Here is a 21,491-nt window from a genome sequence, read left to right on the forward strand (position 1 = left end):
TATATTGCAATTTTAGTTTGATTAATTTGATTAATTCATTCATTTTAAATTTACATTCCATTTAATTATTAGCTTTTCATCAATTCTGGAACCCCACGAAGTTCCTTTACAACCCCCCACCCCCATTTGAGAAATATTGCTCTAAGGTAGTAATATCTGCATCTTTTAAGGGGAAATAAGGTACAAAGTTGTGTCTTTAAGGGTACTGCCACAGTGATTAGCTGTTTAATTTCTTCACATAATTTTTCAGTCAAAAATTCAGAAATTAAAGTTGCCATTACAAGATAAACACTTGCATAACAATATACCATAATTAGTGTTGAGACACCAGGAACAGATAATATCTCCTATATTTCCTATATTCTTCATTTATTTCACATTGTAAAATCAGTTTTGCATCTCTAGTGGCTCATTACTCGATTTCTCTCAGCTTGAGGCCCCTGAAGTCAGATTCTCTATAGGCCCGGGCCATAATCTTTCCCTGCATGAATGTGTGTTCACTTATAAAGGTGCATGAGATGGGAGATAGACAATCAGTCCTCAACTCCCAGCAGCTTCCCTTCTCTCCTCTCTTCTCTCACATTCATTCACACTAGCCCTCACGGCTCATCACAGCAGATATCCTCTCACTCTCTTTCAATCTCTCCATCCAGCAGAGAAGACGGGAAGATGATTCCAGCCCGCATCTATCTCCATTAGCTTAATGGCGTAAAGCAGCTTAGACAGCTACACCCCTCCGCAGCCTACCCTTCCGTCAGGATCACATTTCTCTTGCCACTGTTTTTCCAGGTGGAGCGAGAGAAGGAGGGAGAGAACGAGGGATGATTTAGACCCTGGCGAAAAAGAGTCATCCATCCTCAGCTTCCTGTCTGTGTGCCACAACCCACAGGGGAGGCCCGTCTCAAAGGCCAGCTTCACTTGGAACTACTGAAATAGCGTGTTTGCGTCTCCTGTCCTATTTATGTACCTCTACACCTGCCGCTTTGGCCTCTAGAGGGGCTTCACAAATATAGACCCTTACTTTTCCCACCATCAGGAACCCTCTCTGCACATAAGCCACCTGCAGCCTGCATTTTCCCAGCATGCTTTCCAGCGCCCATATATCTCACCCCGCTAAACCTAACTAAAACTATGGGACCTGTTTTAGCATGTCTGGTTCTCAGGGGTCCCCCTTCCTGATCCCCAACTGGATAACCCTTGGGAACCAGAACAGGATGTGACAGGTCAAAGTCAGGCTGTCAGGGCAAAGGTCAGGAAGCAATTATGGGTGGTTAGAGGTTCTCAAATGTTACATAGGCATTATATTTTCTTCCTCTTAACAACAACTATATACAAAAGAACATGGGGAGCTATTGCTTACAACTCATACAAAAAGATACCTTAACAGTTACAATTCAAGAAATTTATTCCAATTTAGAAAAAAAATCTTCTTGACTTTCAAATGTTCATCTTTTATTTTGGCAGAATACTGTGAATTACTATAAACTTCTGTCTATAGAAATGTTGAAAGCTGTGAATGCGTAAATAAAGTGAACCTTGCAGCCTTTGATTTAATAATCCCACTGGGTTATATTGCAATTTTAGTTTGATTAATTGTCCAGCCACATTCATTTTAAATTTACATTCCATTTAATTATTAGCTTTTCATCAATTCTGGAACCCCACGAAGTTCCTTTACAACCCCCCACCCCCATTTGAGAAATATTGCTCTAAGGTAGTAATATCTGCATCTTTTAAGGGGAAATAAGGTACAAAGTTGTGTCTTTAAGGGTACTGCCACAGTGATTAGCTGTTTAATTTCTTCACATAATTTTTCAGTCAAAAATTCAGAAATTAAAGTTGCCATTACAAGATAAACACTTGCATAACAATATACCATAATTAGTGTTGAGACACCAGGAACAGATAATATCTCCTATATTTCCTATATTCTTCATTTATTTCACATTGTAAAATCAGTTTTGCATCTCTAGTGGCTCATTACTCGATTTCTCTCAGCTTGAGGCCCCTGAAGTCAGATTCTCTATAGGCCCGGGCCATAATCTTTCCCTGCATGAATGTGTGTTCACTTATAAAGGTGCATGAGATGGGAGATAGACAATCAGTCCTCAACTCCCAGCAGCTTCCCTTCTCTCCTCTCTTCTCTCACATTCATTCACACTAGCCCTCACGGCTCATCACAGCAGATATCCTCTCACTCTCTTTCAATCTCTCCATCCAGCAGAGAAGACGGGAAGATGATTCCAGCCCGCATCTATCTCCATTAGCTTAATGGCGTAAAGCAGCTTAGACAGCTACACCCCTCCGCAGCCTACCCTTCCGTCAGGATCACATTTCTCTTGCCACTGTTTTTCCAGGTGGAGCGAGAGAAGGAGGGAGAGAACGAGGGATGATTTAGACCCTGGCGAAAAAGAGTCATCCATCCTCAGCTTCCTGTCTGTGTGCCACAACCCACAGGGGAGGCCCGTCTCAAAGGCCAGCTTCACTTGGAACTACTGAAATAGCGTGTTTGCGTCTCCTGTCCTATTTATGTACCTCTACACCTGCCGCTTTGGCCTCTAGAGGGGCTTCACAAATATAGACCCTTACTTTTCCCACCATCAGGAACCCTCTCTGCACATAAGCCACCTGCAGCCTGCATTTTCTCAGCATGCTTTCCAGCGCCCATATATCTCACCCCGCTAAACCTAACTAAAACTATGGGACCTGTTTTAGCATGTCTGGTTCTCAGGGGTCCCCCTTCCTGATCCCCAACTGGATAACCCTTGGGAACCAGAACAGGATGTGACAGGTCAAAGTCAGGCTGTCAGGGCAAAGGTCAGGAAGCAATTATGGGTGGTTAGAGGTGGTGGGATGGCAGAGACTAGACCGGCTTTGAGTTTTTGAGTGACTCGGCATGAAGGCTGGATCACTGTTAAGGCGCTCCGTAATCCCGTCAGCAGTGTTTCAATTAAGCCTCAGCACTTTGAGCTCCAGTCTGTGATTTATAAAATCAGTGAGTTTGTTCAATTACATGTTACATTGGTGATTCAGAAGGGCAAATGTCAAATTTAAATAATGCTAGTTTAATTTTAGTGTTCCCATGTGAATTGAATGCCAACAGTTTTAGAGAAGCACTGTTTTTTCTCTCATTTTGATCTGATAATTGTGCTCTTTATTTATCGTAGAAATGGAAAAACCCCCCTCCAGGGGGAAATGTTAATGTCCTTCTCATTACAATATGTCCTGTTTTCTTAATTCATATGACAATGATTATGAAATAGTTCAGATTAAATAAAAACAGGCCAGCATGTGTGCATTTAAAATGACAGGGCAGCATGAAAACTCAGTTCTGTGAGTTCAGTGACTAACTGTAACCAGGCATCATACGGGAATAATGTGGAAAACTCTTTGAACTAAGTTAACTGACTTTTTAATCATGTCCATTAATAGAGACAACGTATTTAGAAGAATCAATGTATTAGTGCCACACACTTTTTAAAGCTGAAGCCTGCCATCTTGCAGCACAAAATAGCAAAAATACTAGTTTTAATCATTCCTCTGTCTTCTATTTTTTGGACACACAGGTACTCACACCATTGGCTGAGCCAGCATTGTTATGTCTGGTTCAGTCAGGGTGCTTTGTTTACAACATAATCTTCCTTATTCTGTGGCTGTGTTGAGATCATGCTCTTTATTGATGGCTGTTGTATACCTGAAGCACAGGGGAATTACAGTCAGCAAATCTAATTTCCTTCAGTACAGTATAAGAGTAATATATACTCTACATGTCAAATGTTTGGTCAGGAAGATTTTTAATGTTTTTGAAAGAAGTATCTTATGTTCACCAGGGGCAAGACTGCATTTATTTTTTGTAATTTGTACTTTATTCCTGTTATGGCAAAGCTGAATTTTCAGCATAATTACTCCAGTCTTCAGTGTCACATGATCCTTCGGAAATCATTCTAATATGCTGATTTGGTGCTCTAGAAACAGTTGTGCTGCTTAATATTTTTTGTGGAAACAGTGATAAATTTTTTCCCCCAGGATTCTTTGATTAATAAAAATTTCAACATTTCAACATTTATTTAAAAAATAGATTTTTTTGTAACAATGTAAAAGCCTTTTTTCAAATCTTTGACTCCAAACTTTTCAATGGTTGTGTGAATATACAACTCATACCTTTCTTCACTTTTAAACTAAAAGACTGGCAATATGTGGTATAGCATACAAACATACTTTTACTATTTTTGCAGTATATACTATGTATTACTATGTATTAAGCTAAGTCACAACCTTAACGTTTACCATCTCTGCCTTGACCACACTGCCTAAAGTTAAGACATTCTTACATAAAATCAATCTAAAAATTATAAATTTAACCTTAAATTTAATTTAGCCATGTTATAAGGTCATGTGACAACAATGTAGCATAGTACTGTTGGAAACATGTAAGGTGAATCCCAATTCGCATAATTACGCACTATTCTTTTGTAGTATAGAATAGTGTGTTCACAAAAAGAAAAAGTGCACTTTAAATACCCGGATGATACACTTAAATAACCCAAAAAGCTAATGTAAGGGAGAGGGAGAGGCTTCCAGACTCTAATGCTGAATGACAAAATAACCTTATTTAATTCATACACTACATAATTGACTATTTGCAAAGAGCTTGACTGACAAGCGATCTGACCAATCATAACGCAGAATCCACCATTTTGTCCGACAAACAAATCAGACAGGAGAGTATAGATTAACTACGGTGGACTTAAACTTGAAAAATGGTGTGTATTGACGTCTTTCCGCAGTAGAAATAAAATACGTTCTGATGTTCGTTCATGTTTATTTTGTGTTTTAAGTAAATATGAAAAGACGATCGGTTCACGTGGCGCTTGAACTGAGGTGCTACAGCGATCTGTCACGACACATTAAAGAGCCACAAAACAGTATTTATTGATTGAATTTCTTAAGAAATAACAAAATATGAAAGCAGAGACTTTGTTTCATACCAGAATAACTCTGTCTTTTCTGTCAGCATGTTGTCAGTTTCCTCTTTGCTCTTGTATTTTTCACTGAGTGAGAACATGATGTGTAGTGTGAGAGCGGCATGGCTTGGCGGACATAGCAACAGTAACTAAGGAGGGTGGGTTTTTATGTGAAGAGTCAATTGAGTGCATAGTGTATAAGCCATTTGGGATGTATAGCATTTGAAACATGCATAGTGCCTACTGTTTTGAATTCTATATATTATTTACAAATATAGTATTTAATTCAGTTCAGAATGTATCTGTGGCATGCACTTCTGTTCTTCCAGTTTGTATTTCCTTTTTCTTTTTCTATCATATCTAATCATATATTATCATAAATAGGTTTGAATATAAATCTGAGCATTTCAAATACATTTTCTGATATAAAAATACCTTTCTGTAGGATCTGCGGCTTGTTTGTGCAGCTCTGTATAGGAGGCTAAACTTAAAGGAATTAGAGAAAGAAAACCAAAGACAAATTTTCTATGTAATCTGGATAAATCTGGCAGTTCAGACATCAGACAGGAGGCCTGAACACACACTCTCACACACACATACAGAGGATTTCCAGAGCATTTGTATCCACTAGAGCATGATGGCTGAGTGGAATTGGTGCTCCCTAAAGGTTACATCAGCTCTGATGAGCATCAGTAAAGTGGACAGCACTTTCAGACAACCAACTCTTCACTTGGAAACTTCTGAAACATCCACAGATTGTAATCTATTGATCTCATGGCTCACTACAGTATGTCTTATCCAGTTCATTTGCCTGGATGCTGCGCACAGAAGTCAGATAAAACACAAAGAACAATGAACATGATTGATGCAGCTTGTAAGTTGCTTATATAAGCATTGAGACAGCAACTAGCATTGTTTGACTGTATTAAGCAACTTAATGCTTCATGAATATGTACATTAAAAGAAGTTGAATTGAACTAATTGGCCTGTTGATATTTAGACAGTCCATTAACATAGACATTTGTTTGACTAATGGTTTGCTTACAGAAACAAACTCTCCAGAGAATGTCTTTCTGGAGTAATTCATCTAGAAGAGGCAGCTCTATCAAAGCATCTGATACCTTCTTCAAAGATACACTCTTTGTTAGAATGCAAAGAGAAGGATGCATGGACAAGGAAGAATAGAGCGATGAGATCGGGTGTTATTGGGGGAAGGTAGGAAGGAAGGAAGAGGAAAGGGAAAGAAGAGTGTCAGATGAACTCTTATAGATATTTGATATGTTACGCCTGCGACCACCACTTTAGCCTTGATACCGTGTGCTATCTGTGGCCTCCGACTGACCTCAACATCAGTATCTTCAAAACCTGAGAGAAATAAGTAGCCTCCCCTTCTCTTTGACTTCCTCAATGAGAAATCAGAAAAAAGGTCTCAAACCCTCAAAATGAACCTGTGAATGTCTGTGGGTGAGCACGTCATCGCCATTCAAAATCAAAGCGCACTTTTTCATTTTATAATGCCGTCTTATTGCTCTTCTTCCTAGTAGGAGCATTTTAAAAATGCTTTCCCGATGAATCCTGGACTCCTGCTCAAAATGATAAATTAATATAACGACAGCTACAAAAAAACAACAACAATAAGCATTTTTCCCCCATTAGTTAAAATAATTCACTAATAATTTTACTTTCCCCAAAAATTGCATTGAGCATTTAAAAATATCTACATACACAGTGAAAGCTTGATAATTTCATTTTTCAATTTTTTTATATATTTAATAATTCTTTATTTTTTAATATGTTCACTTCTATTAACTTAATTTGTTGTTATTATTATTATTATTATTAAATATTACTGTATATATATATATATATATACACACACAAAGTATATAACTATATATAGTTTATATTTAATTATTACATAGTTTATATTTAATGATTTATTAATACTTTTTAAAATTAATTTATTAATTTTGTCATAATTATTATTACTATTATCATTATTAAAATCATTACTAAATAAAATGACTTTGTGTGTGTATGTACATGTAACTCATTAAAAGTACGTGATATTTAAGTAACATGTAAACTGATATTCTAACAGTAAAATATGCAGTCCTTATATATATAGCCCTAAAACTCATCATATTGCACACAGTTTTGTTGTGTCCTGCTATGGAATAATCTGCTGTAGTCATGTGACTGATTGTGTGTGGTGTCTAATGGTGTGTGTAACTTTGGCAGAAAGGATACGTGCTCTGTTCCACCAGCAGGGGGTACGGAGACCACAGGCATGAACACATACACAAGCTGAGACCACACACTCACTCACATGCACAGACAAACAAACACACATGCACATGGCCTAAGACACATAATGAAAGAAAAGCCCTCAAAGAAAAGTCAAAGTCGCTTCTTCACAATAAATAAATAAATAAAATGAAACAATAGAAAAAGAAGTTCCCAAATAAATCTGGAAAGAAATAATGAAAGAAGGGAAAATTATATAAAAGAATGATATACAGCACATATTAGCAGTTCAAACATGATGAGCATGACCTTTGACCCTCACAACTTCTCACCTCATCTCCCACTACGCCTTACACCTGACCTTTCACCTTTCATATTACGTGTGTCAAAGGGGTCATGAGGTTTATTAAGATACATTTCCATTTGACACTCACATATAAACACAAGCACACAGTAGTCCATTAGTTTGCTTTAGAAATTGATTTGATATTGATAATATTTTCACTGATAGTTTGCTGGACCACAATGCCATTCAAGTTTTTTTTTTCTCTGTGTGTGAGATTCAAACATCTGACCTTTCCTTTGCAAAACACAGTCAGATACACACACCTTACACAGATGGTAAATAAAATCCCATCCTGTATATTATCTTGACATATTTGCGTTATAGGTTCACTGCGCTGATTCTCTGTAAGACTAATCATAAATAATGCAGCCGAAAAGTTTATGCTCCATTGTAAAGGGGTCAGCGTGTTTGATGTTGCATCTCAATATATGTCTGGCTGCAATTGAAACTGATGACCTGGAGGGACTGAAAGAATATATCTTAGTAAAATACATTCTTCAGTGCTCATATGGGAGTGTGTGTGTGTGTGTGTAAATGTGTGTATTCTCCTTATGGCTCAGATTGGGAGTAAATGGTCTGGAACACGATAGAAATGACCGATTCGAAGAATTACCAGGCTACATGTCATGCGTGAACTTTCAGTCATGGAATAAGTTATCATGAGCTTTGTAATAAAACCTTTATCCAGTCATCAAACAGAGGCCGAATAATTAGTCATACACAATAGAAAAGAAGTTTAGCATAATGGATTGTAGCAATATGCTGAACTGATTTAACCCCTGAAGAGGAAGTATAATTGTTTGCACGATTGAGACTCAAAAGCTTTGATGTCTGTTTCTGATATTTATGACTGTTGTCTTTTCCTACTGAGAATCTCAACTGGTTTAGATTCAGGACTCAGGTTTTTACTGGCTATCAAGTGACAACCCAACACAATAATAAATGTGACCATATTTAGTGTGGTAGCGTCTACATAAAGAGATAATAGCGGACCATTTGTTGTATCAAAAAGTTTCAGCATGTTTTTTGCATGAACAACTTTACATTACATGGAAATTGAGAACTAATAAAAATACACTGAAAAAAAAACTGGTGTTAAAATCTTTTCAGTAATTTGCAGTAATTAATTACAAAGTTAATTACAAAGAAACAGCGACATTTTATTAAATGTAAAATGTTGACGTAGAAAGACGAAATTAGATAGTACTCCAAAAACTTTGAAAAAGCATTTTTTTTACTTTGTATTTTCACAACAAAACTGATATTATTATGAATATTCACTAACTGTTTGGTTATTAACCTTCAAATTCTTGCACTGATGGACACAGGAATGGAGGTGCAGCTTTATTTTATTTGTTAACATTTTGTGTTTCATGTCATTTTAAGCTCATTTCAATTCAGACATGATGAATAGTGATGGTGTCTCAGTGGCTGAGTTGTTTGCTTTGTAATTAATCCATTTTCATGATTTTGAAGCAGTCAGGAAAGTCTGAGAGCCCGTTATGAATATCATAAATGGGTGTTATGCTGCTCACAGCATGATCAGCCAATCAGAGCGATGCCATTTTTTTGCCTATACCCTCCTCACACCATGTTTTAGGATGAGAATACAATGGATTCGAATTGAGGTGGCCAGATATGTGGCTTCATCAGCACAAATAAGAGCAAACCACATGTACAGCTAAAAATACCACTGCTGCACTGATTTTCATTATTGTACCATCTGTGTAAACCACTTTATTTTGCATGGCAAAGCAAAAGAGACAACATTTCATCAGACTGCATGTAATCAATTGCAGTGACTGGATGAACGTGTGTTTGTGTGTGTGTATGTGAGAGAGAAAGCTCAACGCGAGATCTAGAGAGGGGAAAGTTATAAAGACATAGAAGCACAGAAAAAGCAACGATGAGACTTTGATGGGTTCATCACTTACCAAATTCCTCCTCTCTGCTTTTCCTTCTATCCTTCTGTTTTTCAGATAAGGTATAAGGGGGCCTAGAAAATGACAGCATGATAAACAGTTAGGATGAAAGAGATGGTAATGTATGTGCTTTTAAGATGCTCTCCCACTCTCCTACAGCTTGGCTGGACTCCACTCAGAAACACACACAAGTAGTTTGTGAAAGAAGGAATATTCATCAAGTTTAATTCCTTTTCAGTAACCAATCACAGGTGATGTTCTCTCTCATGTGGTGGATATAAACGCTTGCATGCACATTTTTCTTTCTCTCAACTAAAAGCAACACTCCTCTTGCTCACATATGTGAGTATATGTGACCCTGGATCACAAAACCAGTCATAAGTAGCACAGGTATATTTGTAACAATAGCCAAAAATACAGTGTATGGGTCAAAATGATTGATTTTTCTTTTATGCCAAAAATCATTAGGATGTTAAGTAAAGATCATGTTCCATGAAGATATTTTATACATTTCCTACTGTAAATATATCAAAATTAAATTTTTGATTAGTAATATGCATTTCTAAGAACTTCATTTGGACAACTTTAAAGGCGATTTTCTCAATATTTAGATTTTTTTGCACCCTCAGATTCCAGATTTTCAAATAGATGTATCTCGGCCAAATATTGTCCTATCCTAACAAACCATACATCAATGGAAAGCTTATTCATTCAGCTTTCAGATGATGTATAAAACTCAATTTCAAAAAATTGACCCTTATGACTGGTTTTGTGGTCCAGAGTCACATATTTACATGCACAGATATAATCGAGCTAAAGAGTGTTTTTGCATATTCAAATATGATCCTTCACATTGTGCTGCTTGTTGAAGAAAGATTAATGGACCTTTTTTGCATTTCAAGGGTTCTCAGATACAGAAGTCATGATAGATAAATATCTAATCATATATATAAAAAAGGGGGAAAAATATCGAAAGATTGATTTCATTGGTCAAAAGACAGATGTTAAATTGTTCATCACTTCCATATGTCAAGGCAATAAAAGACAAAGTTTAGTCTTATAAATGTAAGTTTTTTTTAAAATAGAAGTAAGCCTAACCGAACTTCATGCAAATGAGCATTGATGTAGGTGGCAACTACCAATAGGAAAGGAGACCATGATTGACCCTCTAAAACAGTTGAATAGTGCAGTGGAGCATGAACGTCTATGAGCAACCAAAAGCTCCAGAGATTTTTTTTCACTGTCTGTAAATGCACTCACTCATCACTTTGGCACTGAGCCACAACACAGGATGGGACATGACCACCATATTTCGCTGCTGGTGACCCATTTTTGTTGCAGGTTTGCAATAACTGGCAAAGCGAAAGGCATCATGGAGTCGGCATGCTTTAGATCTGTCTGTCATATGGATGGAATCAAAGAGGCATAGCTTTCCATGTGGGAAAACTCCACATCTGTAGTGTGGATTATTTGTAACAGGCAGCAGTGGGAACGTTGGAAGCATTTTTGTCTGGAGAGTATTCATCTTCAGCTCTTTGTACTGTGTGTGCTGGGAGTGTTAAACATTAAGAGATTCTGTTGTACATACGGCAATAACAGTCTTAATGTTGCTTATAGACAGTGTCAGCTGATTGTTTAATATAACCTGCTCTTTCCCCAGTCCAAATATAGCAGCACTATAGCGAACACCCAGCAGATTCATTATGCTCAACCTGCGGGACCCACAAACTGCATTTTATGAACTGATGATAAACAAGAACGCACATTCAGATGACGCCACAAGTTTGCAACCCAGAAGTGTGCGTGAGCTGCATGCATTCACGATAACACTGGCAATGCTCCCATATTCACAACTTTTTAAAATAGGTTTGTGCATGCATGATCCATATCTGTCATGATAACAGACCGTCGGCCTGAAAGGGCCTGCGTGCAAGCATTTACAAAATCAATATTTGCGTAGCAACAATGAAAAACGTCTTCTTATATTTGCAAGACAGTCCATCAAGTAATTGCCAATCTGCTAACACTCCCTCAAGTTTCTCAAGAGTTCCCTTCCACAATGCCAATTAAAATCTTCTGTTTTATTGCTTCTGCTGTCAATTAACTCAATGACAATGGACTGTGATGATATTAAAGAAATGCATGAACACTATGGTTGCAGATCAAATAGTGGACTAAAGAATCCTGCTTTTTTCATACTAGATTGAACACATATGTTGGCAAAATGGGTCGTGGATGTTGCTTTTTTTGCTGACTCATGATAAAGCAGGTCAGTTGACACTGGAGCCGTGATAGATGGCTGACTCGTATATTCATACTTATATAGCATATAGGTGTATAGCTGTTTATCTATATTTACTAACAGAGATCAAATGTAACGCCCGTGTACTATTTTCAGTTTAGGCATGCGGTGCATGTAATCTGCCGTAATGAGAGTAATAGGTCTCCATCTGGACATACTTGTCCTTTCTCAGGGGAGAGAGGGCTTTGAAGAGACAAGACAGCAATGGTAATAGCTACACCATTAAATATAAAGCAGGATAAAACTATAAAACACATACTGTCTATTCTGATTGCAATAAGACGTAATACCAGACCCATTTAGCCTGTGTGTTATTATTAAAACAGAATAGATAAAAGAGCCAGATGATATCAAGACAATTCTAATCAATACAAAAACTGTTCAAATACAAACTGTGCATTATGAGTATTACATTGTTAATTTATGTCTTTAACGCTAAGGAACATCAATATATCTTGACAGATTTAATTTTATCCTGACTGGATTCATTATCCAGACTGAATTAATTGCACTGGCAGAAAAAAGAGGCTGATCTTGTTGTCTTTCCTGACTGCTCGCTTGTTATCCATCGATCTTGAAGCTCTTTCTGCGATGTCTTAATTTCAGAGAGTGAGTTAATTCAAGTGTGTGTGTGTGTGTGTGTGTGTGTGTGTGTGGGTAAAAGGGGTAGTGGTGGTCGTCTTTGACAACGTAGGATGTGGATTTATTGATAAATTAACAGATCGATGAAGAACTGCTTCCGACTGGCTACATGGTTCCAGTGATACCAGATCTATTGTAACTTACACTTTAGACTTCAAAACACCTACTCTCCAGATTGTAAAAGTGATGGTGATGTTAGACTGGAATCCAAATTGTTTAGCTAAAGACTCATTGTCACATGCATTTATAATTTGAATCACCTCACTGGTTGTAACTGACTTGAGTAACCACCAAAAGTAATTGTACTAACTTTAAGATAAAACATGCAATTAGAATGCTTTTGAATTCATTATCAGCTCAATAATATTTCAATTCATGTAATGAAGCACCAGGCTGTCTAAATGAATGCAAACTACCATTTCACTGTTCATCACTGTTTCATTATTTATTTAAATTTTGATGTTATCTAGAGGTAGTATAAATTAATCTGTTCAAATGTTTATGAATGATGTCACCCTAATTGAGTTCCTCATTGTTTTTGTGCCAGATAAACATTGCTCTGACAGATAAAAAGCAGTTTTCCCATCACTGATAAAACAGATATTTGGAATCCTCTTTAACAAGTGTAAAATAGATGGTCAGTTTCCGAAGCCCCATCGTAGTGTCATTTGATCTTAAGATGTGAGTTGATGCCAGTCAGCAGTTTCTGAAGATCTGACTATTGGAAGACCACTTTAAGAAAGGTCTTGCTCGGCTTTAATGGATTGGTAAGCTGATGTTACAGGTCTAGGTTACCTTTAAAGCTTATATCAGCACAAAGGATCATCGCTCCTCACTCTCAGCACTTTCTGTCATAGAGGGGAAAAAAATCACAGACTAACATTATTTATGCACATAGATATTTTCATAGACCAGAATGACATGGGTCTTAAAGAAAGTAAGGGGGGGGGGGCAGGAACAGCTATACTGATTTGGGATTAAAACAGTTCATGCACAAATTTAAATTCATTTTCTAGACAAGAAGAAAAATCACAAAATCAATTAACTTAAGGAGCAAAACTGCATAATTTATTACAACTTTTTTTTGAGTATTATATTTAATACATAAAGCTAACATTGCTCATTTAGCTATGATATAGGATACTAAACTCATGTTTACTTTATAAAAATCATTCAAGATTTCAGAGCAAAAAGACGTGTGCTAAAACCTGAAGGTGGACATTTTTAGAATTATACTGAAAGGGCTTTTACTTGCTAAAAAAGTATTAAGTATCAATCAGATGACAGAAGGCATGTAGAAGATTGTGTACAGTAAAGTGTTTTACAGTAAAGTTTTGACCACATTTATAATTAAGAGGCCTCAAATATTTGTGTATCAAATATGATACAGCAGGCTTTACAGAGTTAAAAGAAGAAAAAAATGCCAATATGGTAAGAAAATGTACTAAAAAACAAGAATTAAAGAAGTCTTGTTATAGCACAATTTTACTTCTCCATAAAAAATAAGATAATTAAGAAAATGATTTTTGCAGTGCACAACCTGCTTCTATAAAAACACTCACACACGGAAATTTCAGATCCATATTTACAACACATGTATTCATGTGCATTTACGTGCGTTTCATAAACACCGAACAGGTGGAAAAAACATCGGAAGAAGGGAGGTGAAAGGGAAAAAATCGTAAAAACCTCTCATCCCTGGCACTTAACCGTCTATATGGCCTTATCACGCCTCATATGTCACATCGGTGACTCACTGGCTGCAGTCGCCCTCCTGTGGCGTCTGTTTGAGTACACCAGTCCCGTGATGTCACACCCATTACACTCATTCACTCAAATTATCTCATTTATTCATTTTTTTACATTCCATTTTTAAAAGGCTTGGTTTGCAAATACACTTGATTTTCTATTTCAAACAATGAACAAATTTTTTTTATTCAACAATTTAAATACAGAGCGTGTGGAACGGAGTCAGTGTACAGAGATGTATTCGAGAGCAGCACCCACATGGAGCTAATTTGAACGGTCGGAGAGCTGGTCTTCACTTCACGACTCACACTCACAGATTTACAGTTTGAGAGGGAAGGGACATATCAGACATGGACACCTTGGTGTGGATCTTGATTTGTGGAGCGGTAAGTGTTCGCGTTAGTTTAGATGGGAGCGCATGAGCGCTGGGTTTCGGTGATCATGCAGGTTAACTGAGATCAGGTGCTCAAGGCTCGGGGATGCTCCGGTGATGCGGATCTGAGGAGCGCCTGCGGAATCTTGTGCTCGGTCTGTGGAAGTGATGACTAATCTCAGCTGCCCGCTTTCTGGAGAACAGGTGTCAGCCTCCTGTACTCTCTTAGTCTTTTTAAATGAATCTACACGTTCAATTTGTTTATTATGTTCCAGAAAATAGGCTCCAGTCAATGCACAGCAATGTGCAGCGCACAACTGGAGCCAAACTTTCATGACAAGTTGCCTCGGTATATGAGTTTGTCGAATTATTAGACCGGCTTAGTTCGTTTAATGTTTGGTGCATTTTTAGTAGCCTATATTATGGAGTTTTACTAGGCTATGTGTGTGTTTACGGTGTCCCTGTTCTAATGACTTTCAGGGGAATCAACATTTTTAAAGAAATACCTTGCAGGTACTTTTCGTGGCGCGATCTGTTGAAATGCACCTTCCACAACTCGAAATTTAGTCAAACGCCTCAAAGAGTTTTGGAAACACTAAAGTTTTTTTTTTTGTGTGTGATATATTTGCGATATTTAAAGCTATAATTATAATAATATGCAATGACATTAATATGTTTTGTAAATGTTCGGTATGATAACGATCGGAAATTGCTACTGTTGCCATGGTTACGTCCTCGGGCAAACGATTTCGTTAGAGCCAGGTTAAAATACATGCCCTCAGTAACTTTTGTGAATACTTAAATGCTTACAGTTGAACCGTAGGCTATATATAATTAAAAGTAGTCTACCAATTTTAATTTGATAAGATCCTGCCAAAGAAACACCCATAATTCGTACCTTGCGTAGGTATTTAGATCAGACAGGACTATGTGCAAGAATGTGCAGAATTGATCACAAACCCTTAAAATAAGAATTACCAACACTCTTAAAAATAAAGGTGCTTCACGATGCCATAGAAGAACCTTTTTTGTCTAAATGGTTCCATAAAGAACCTTTAACATCTGAAGAACCTTTCTGTTTCACAAAAGGTTCTTTGTGGCGAAAGAAGGTTCTTCAGATTATAAAAAGATAAGAAAGAGATAATTAAAAAAAGTGTCTCACACTCCGGGGGGTGAACAAAGGCCTCCTGTGAATCGATGCGTTTTTGTAAGAAAAATATCCATATTCAAAACGTAATAATCACTTTAATGTAGCTTGCGCCAACAGCTGTACACGGAAGCAGCTCCGGGAGGATGACGTAAGATTGTCAGCGTTGCGCATGCACCTAATGATAGAGCTTGGAATAGCCAGGACAATTTTTAATATAACTCCGACTGGATTCGTCTGAAAGAAGAAAGTCATATACACCTAGGATGCCTCGTGGGTGAGTAAAACACAGCCTAATTTTCATTTTTGGGTGAACTAACCCTTTAAAGAACCTTTGACTGAATGGATCTTTGTGGAACCAAAAATGGTTCTTCTATGGCATCGCTGATGTGAAGAACCTTTTAAGCACCTTTATTTTTAAGAGTGAATGTGTCCATTAAGTAATTATTGTTAATAATGAAAATCATAAAAAATATCTCAACCCAAGAAGTTTTTTTTTAAAATCTTTTTTGACAATGACAGTGGTGCCAAATACAACTGTATACTGTGGTATTTTTGGCGTGAACTTATCATGGTACATTTTTGTAAGGGATACGTCTGATGCTCAGGGTGAAAAACTCAAAGTGCGTAAGCATGTGACCCCGATGGTCCCCTACAGAGCGCCCCATGTGACCCTCACCACCTCCAGTCTCGTGTAACACGGACCAAATCAATTTAAGCAGGCACACGCTCTTGACTAAACAAAATTACACCGTGACCTCTTTTCAGTGATCTGATTTGCAAAATGGCAAACGGAGCCGGCAATTGAGTTTGATCCAGGTGCACAGAGTCGGTGAAGAATCTCCGCTGACACATGAGCCAGCAGCGCTCTGTCTTACAGCTGTGTGAAGGCTCTATGCTCCTGGTGCACTTTACAAGAGATCTGGCAGGGACAGAAACGGCCTAATTGGTGGTGAAAGAAGTGATAGCATCTTGAGCCTTGATGTTTCATGGTATTAAAGCTCAGTAGCATTTCCTGGCCGGTGCATAGCAGTGCTGTACGGACAGGTGCAGATCACTGTAATGATAGAGCCTACATACAGTATGTAAATGAGGACATACCATATACTTCAAATAACCCATTAGTTGAGTTTCCAATTGAGAACATTCCTGGATTTGACCAGAGGAAGATTTTGGCAGATTTTATTTAGTTCCCAAAATACAGACACTCGTACACTTGTACACACATAGTCTTTGCTCAGATGTCTTAAGCATTGGGCATGCTCCATACTGGGGAGTCCATTATAGCCTGCCAAGTTAACTCATCGGCACGCTTACTCAAGCGAATGCAAATTGAGAGAAAAAAGAAAGGAAGACAGCCAGGGTTTGACGAAGAGAGAGAGAGAGAGAGTAAATGAGGGGGTGAGTTGGCTGCTGTACTGGTGCATCTGTTTCTGAATGAGAACGAGAGAGGATGTGGATGAGGGGGGGAGGAGGAGGAGGGCAGAAAGAGGAGTCTTAAAGGGCAAAGAGAGTGTATGAGAGAAAGAGGCTAGGAAGGTAGATAAGATTAGAAACAAGTGGTGAAAATGTGCAGGAGATCAGAGAGGGTTTCCCTTTTTATTTTGACTGTGGGGAGTCTATGGTGACGACCTGTCTGAATTGAATGTAATTGTAACAACTTGTAATGTGCTATGGTTTCTATTAAAGGATGTTTGTGTGTGTGTGCGTGAGTGAGTGAGAAAGAGAGAGAGTATGCTAATTGATTAATGAATGCAAGGAGAAAAATGTGCTGTGAGTTTAATTCCCCTTTATATGTGTATGTGTGTGTGTGTGTGTGTGTGCGCGCACGCACATGCTTGTTTGTGAGTGTGTCTTTGAAACGCTCTGGAATCCACAGGTTAATGAATGAATCTGTGCTTCTTTTTTTACAGCTATATTAAAGAGAAATGCTTCTACAAGGCACAACAGTAGGGCTCTAGAAGTAAAAATGCCATTCATTTACACCACAGAGAAATAGATTTTAATGATATTGCATAAACCTTTCAAATCAAACCATATATATATATATATATATATATATATATATATATATATATATATATATAAATATAAATATAAAGCAGCATATATTGCTTAAGAACTATTCAATTAAAATATTGAATAATTTTGTATTATGTATTATTAGTTATGTGTACATTTATTACAAATGCACACTTGCTGTAATTTTTTGTAGCAGAACTACTGCATTGTACATAATTCACAACACGTAACTGAATGAGTAGTTCATGAGTAGTTCAAGCAAAAAAAAAGTTAATCAAAAGAAAATTTCACACTTTTTTTTGTTCAAATAAAAGTTTGTCATGTGATAGCTGATCTGATTGCTTTGGTTCATGTCATAGGACATTTTAATGAAGAAATTGAAGAATTCCTATGCAGAAAATGAATGGGAAAAATACTTTTGTGTGGGTGGTCACCGCTGAGCTCTATACACATAAAACACATCACATATCAGCACTGAGTGAACCTATAGAGAGAGGAAGAGTGAAGCACCGCAGTAGTAAATTAAATCAAAGTGAAGTCTGCGTCCTCACTAATGAGCCTCCAAGTTCTCTTAAACACACCGCACACACACATCTGTCGTCTGAGACAAAATGAGCCCATAAACACCTCTTACAGTGCCTGCGTGTACAGATGTTTATGACCCCTTGGGTTATTGACAATACTCAACAAACAGATCAGGACCTGTGAAAGAGGAAGCACACAGTGGAAGGGTAGGGCTAATAGATGTCTTGGGTAAAGAGGGTCTGCGGACTCTGATCTGTGAGACCTCGATGTGTAAAGTATGTGTAATCGTACCCACGACAATACGAGAGAAACAGCTGGACATGCAGTAGACATATGTATAACTCCAACAGCCTGTCTCATCTTGCTCAACACGCCCCAGCTTTTGGACACACAAGTGAAATGCAGTCAGCACAATATGCTGTGATGCAGCTGTTACCAAACTGTAGTCCCATATGCAGCAAACATGAAGGAGTTAATGGACAGTGAGGGGATTAATTGGAAAAATTACACTGCACAAAAAAAAACAAAAAAACAATTCCAGTACAAATATCGGTAACACTTTATTTTAAGGAGTCCTTGTTACACATGTTACATGTACTTACTATTATAATAACAATAAATGATGCATAATTACATGCATGTAACCCTAAGCCAAAACCTAATCCTAACCCTAACCATACAGTAAGTACATGTAGTTACTTAATATAACTCAGTACTTATATGTATATTACACTGTAACAAGGACACCTTAAGTGTAACCCAAATATCTAAACATTCGTAAATCAAGATACATTTACTTAAGTAAAATTCCGCAAGCTATTAAGTCTTGTATGCTGAAAAAAATGTAAAAACGATATGTTTTTAAATTGAAAAAGTAGGTTTTTGCATTCAACAAGACAAAATATCTGCCAGTGTGTTAAGAAAAATGAACTAGCTTTCCCTTGAATTAAGTTTCTTTTTCTAACCCCACCGGCAGATATTTTGGCTGTAACTTATTTTAAAATATGTGCACTTATTTGTACTTACAGTGTTACCTAAGAAAGTACTGGGCAATTTGAAGTAACTACATGGTTTAAAGTTAGTACCTTTAACCCAGTTATTGTAATTACTATAATAAATACAAGGTATGTTCATGTGGAACAGGACAGTAAAATAAAGTTACTTGCTTAAAGCATAAACATTTCAGAAAACAAGACTTAATATCTTAAAGTCATTTTGCTTCGCGAGCAAATGCATCTTAATTTAAAAATGTTGTACTGGAAAAAGAAAACAGAGTAGGTTTACTATAAATTAGAAATACCACTAGAAAAGTTAAAGTTTTAGGTTTTCAGAGTGATGGATGTCATGATTCTTAGCATGTCTTGTCTTTTGTCAGCTGTCACAATTCAGTATGCAACGTGTAATGTTTAATATTAAAGTCAATGGTAGATTTTCAAACTTTATACATTTCTTTTTAACAGTTAAGTTCACAGTAACCATAACCAAGTCTACTCCTAAAACAAATAAATAAATGAAATTATCTGCAGAACAACATTTAAATGGAGTTTGTAGGTGGTTCAGGCTGAATTAATTGCAGCAATTAGTGGAGAATAAGAAGGAAATAGCATTTGAGGATTATCAATATGACTATATTGCCTTGCAAACACTTTAATTAACGTATTAACATCAAAATATCTCAGGGGTTTATAGGTAATTGGAGACTAGGAACCTGTGGAGCCCTAGAGAGATGGAATAATAATGTCATTTCTTTCTTTCTGTAGCTGGGGCTGGTGTTTGGCTCTAAGCTGGAGCGGGCCATAGACGAGGAGTGTGAGTCGGGCAGTTACACTCATGACGGGGAGTGCTGTTTGCAGTGTCCTCCGGGAGAGGGAGTGGTCAAGGAGTGTGGGGCCACCCAGACCGAATGCGGTCAATGCTTAGACAGTGAGTACAACTACACATATACACAAACTGTACTCACATGCAAACCCACACACTGACATGCATGTAGGCCATGACTCAGACAGTCGTGTTCATGCACGTGCATACTTCATGTTCTGATAATCTTCCATGCATATGCACACACAAATGTTCACACCGTCACAAACACTTACTTTCAGACAAATACATTTATTAACACATAATTCGTCTCTCACACGTACACACGTATACTTATTAACACATAATTATGTTCTCTTGCTCCCTCACACACTCACGCACGTGCACATATATACTCAAAGAACAGGCAGAAGGCTGAGAGTAATTATGCAATTAGTCGGTTATGGTATATGAGCTGCTGTGTGTGTTTGATGCATTCATTTAGGCCAAATGTTCAGCTTCATAGTTTGTAAGGAAAACCAGAAAGAGAGAGTAACAGAGGAAAACAGGAAGTGATAGATGGATACACACTGAAAAACACACAATGTCGCCATTACCACACAATGAGAAATATCTAGTCTCTTGTGCCCATCAAGGCTGGATTTATTTGATCAAAAACGCAGTGAAAACGTTAATATTGTGAAATATTATTAATATTTAAAATAACTGTTTTCTATTTGAATATATTTTAAAATGTAATTTATTCCAATGATGTAAAGCTGAATTTTCAGCATCATTACTCCAGTCTTCAGTGTCACATGATCCTTCAGAAATCATATGATGATTTGCTGCTCAAGTAACATTTATTTCTATTATTATAAATGCTGAAAACAGCTGTGCTGCTTAATATTTTTGGATTCTTTGAAGAATAGAAAGTTAAAAAAATACGGTATATTCTTCCCATTCACTGACACATTTAGAAACTGCACTGGCACATTTGGAAATGACAAGACAGATTTTTCACCCGTTTTACAGCAGGTCTCATTCTTTTGTTGTGAGTGTTTCCTAAAGGGGCTCTATCCTACTTTCTGCTCTCAGTAAGAGAAGCGCTCACAGTCCTCTGCGAGCGCTGAGAAGCACTTAGGACGACAGGCCTGAAATAGAGGAGGTCTTATGTTTCAGGACAGGACACTTTACATCAATAACCCAACTGGGTGCTTTTTGTTTTTTCAATATGTGTGGGATATAAATAAAGATGGTGAATGTTATATTAGACAAGCATCTGCATTCATTTTTAGTGTAACAAAACAAGCTTCTTGTTTACTGATAGACAAAAACACATTCTGTGACCTTTGCGCTTATTTCCTGTCGCTTTTTACCCAGTGTTGGCAATGACAGACAGACACACACAGACACACACACACACACACACACACACACACACACACACATGTC

The 21,491-nt window shown here is 37.3% G+C and overlaps 1 protein-coding gene across 1 annotated transcript in view; it reads left to right on the forward strand.

The window, feature by feature from the left end:
* Positions 1 to 14,420: 14,420 nt before the first annotated feature.
* LOC107755083 (tumor necrosis factor receptor superfamily member 16-like) overlaps positions 14,421 to 21,491 on the forward strand; it is a 32,313-nt gene continuing 25,242 nt past the window's right edge. Inside the window, exons 1-2 of the mRNA XM_016571748.1 lie at positions 14,421 to 14,558; positions 20,000 to 20,162. Of these exons, the coding sequence (XP_016427234.1) occupies positions 14,523 to 14,558; positions 20,000 to 20,162 (199 nt within the window). The 5' untranslated portion in view covers positions 14,421 to 14,522. The remainder of the gene's footprint in view (positions 14,559 to 19,999; positions 20,163 to 21,491) is intronic.

Source organism: Sinocyclocheilus rhinocerous, unplaced genomic scaffold, assembly GCF_001515625.1.
Source record: "Sinocyclocheilus rhinocerous isolate Xijiao unplaced genomic scaffold, SAMN03320098_v1.1 scaffold1063, whole genome shotgun sequence".
In the NCBI taxonomy this organism is placed as follows: Eukaryota; Metazoa; Chordata; class Actinopteri; order Cypriniformes; family Cyprinidae; genus Sinocyclocheilus; species Sinocyclocheilus rhinocerous.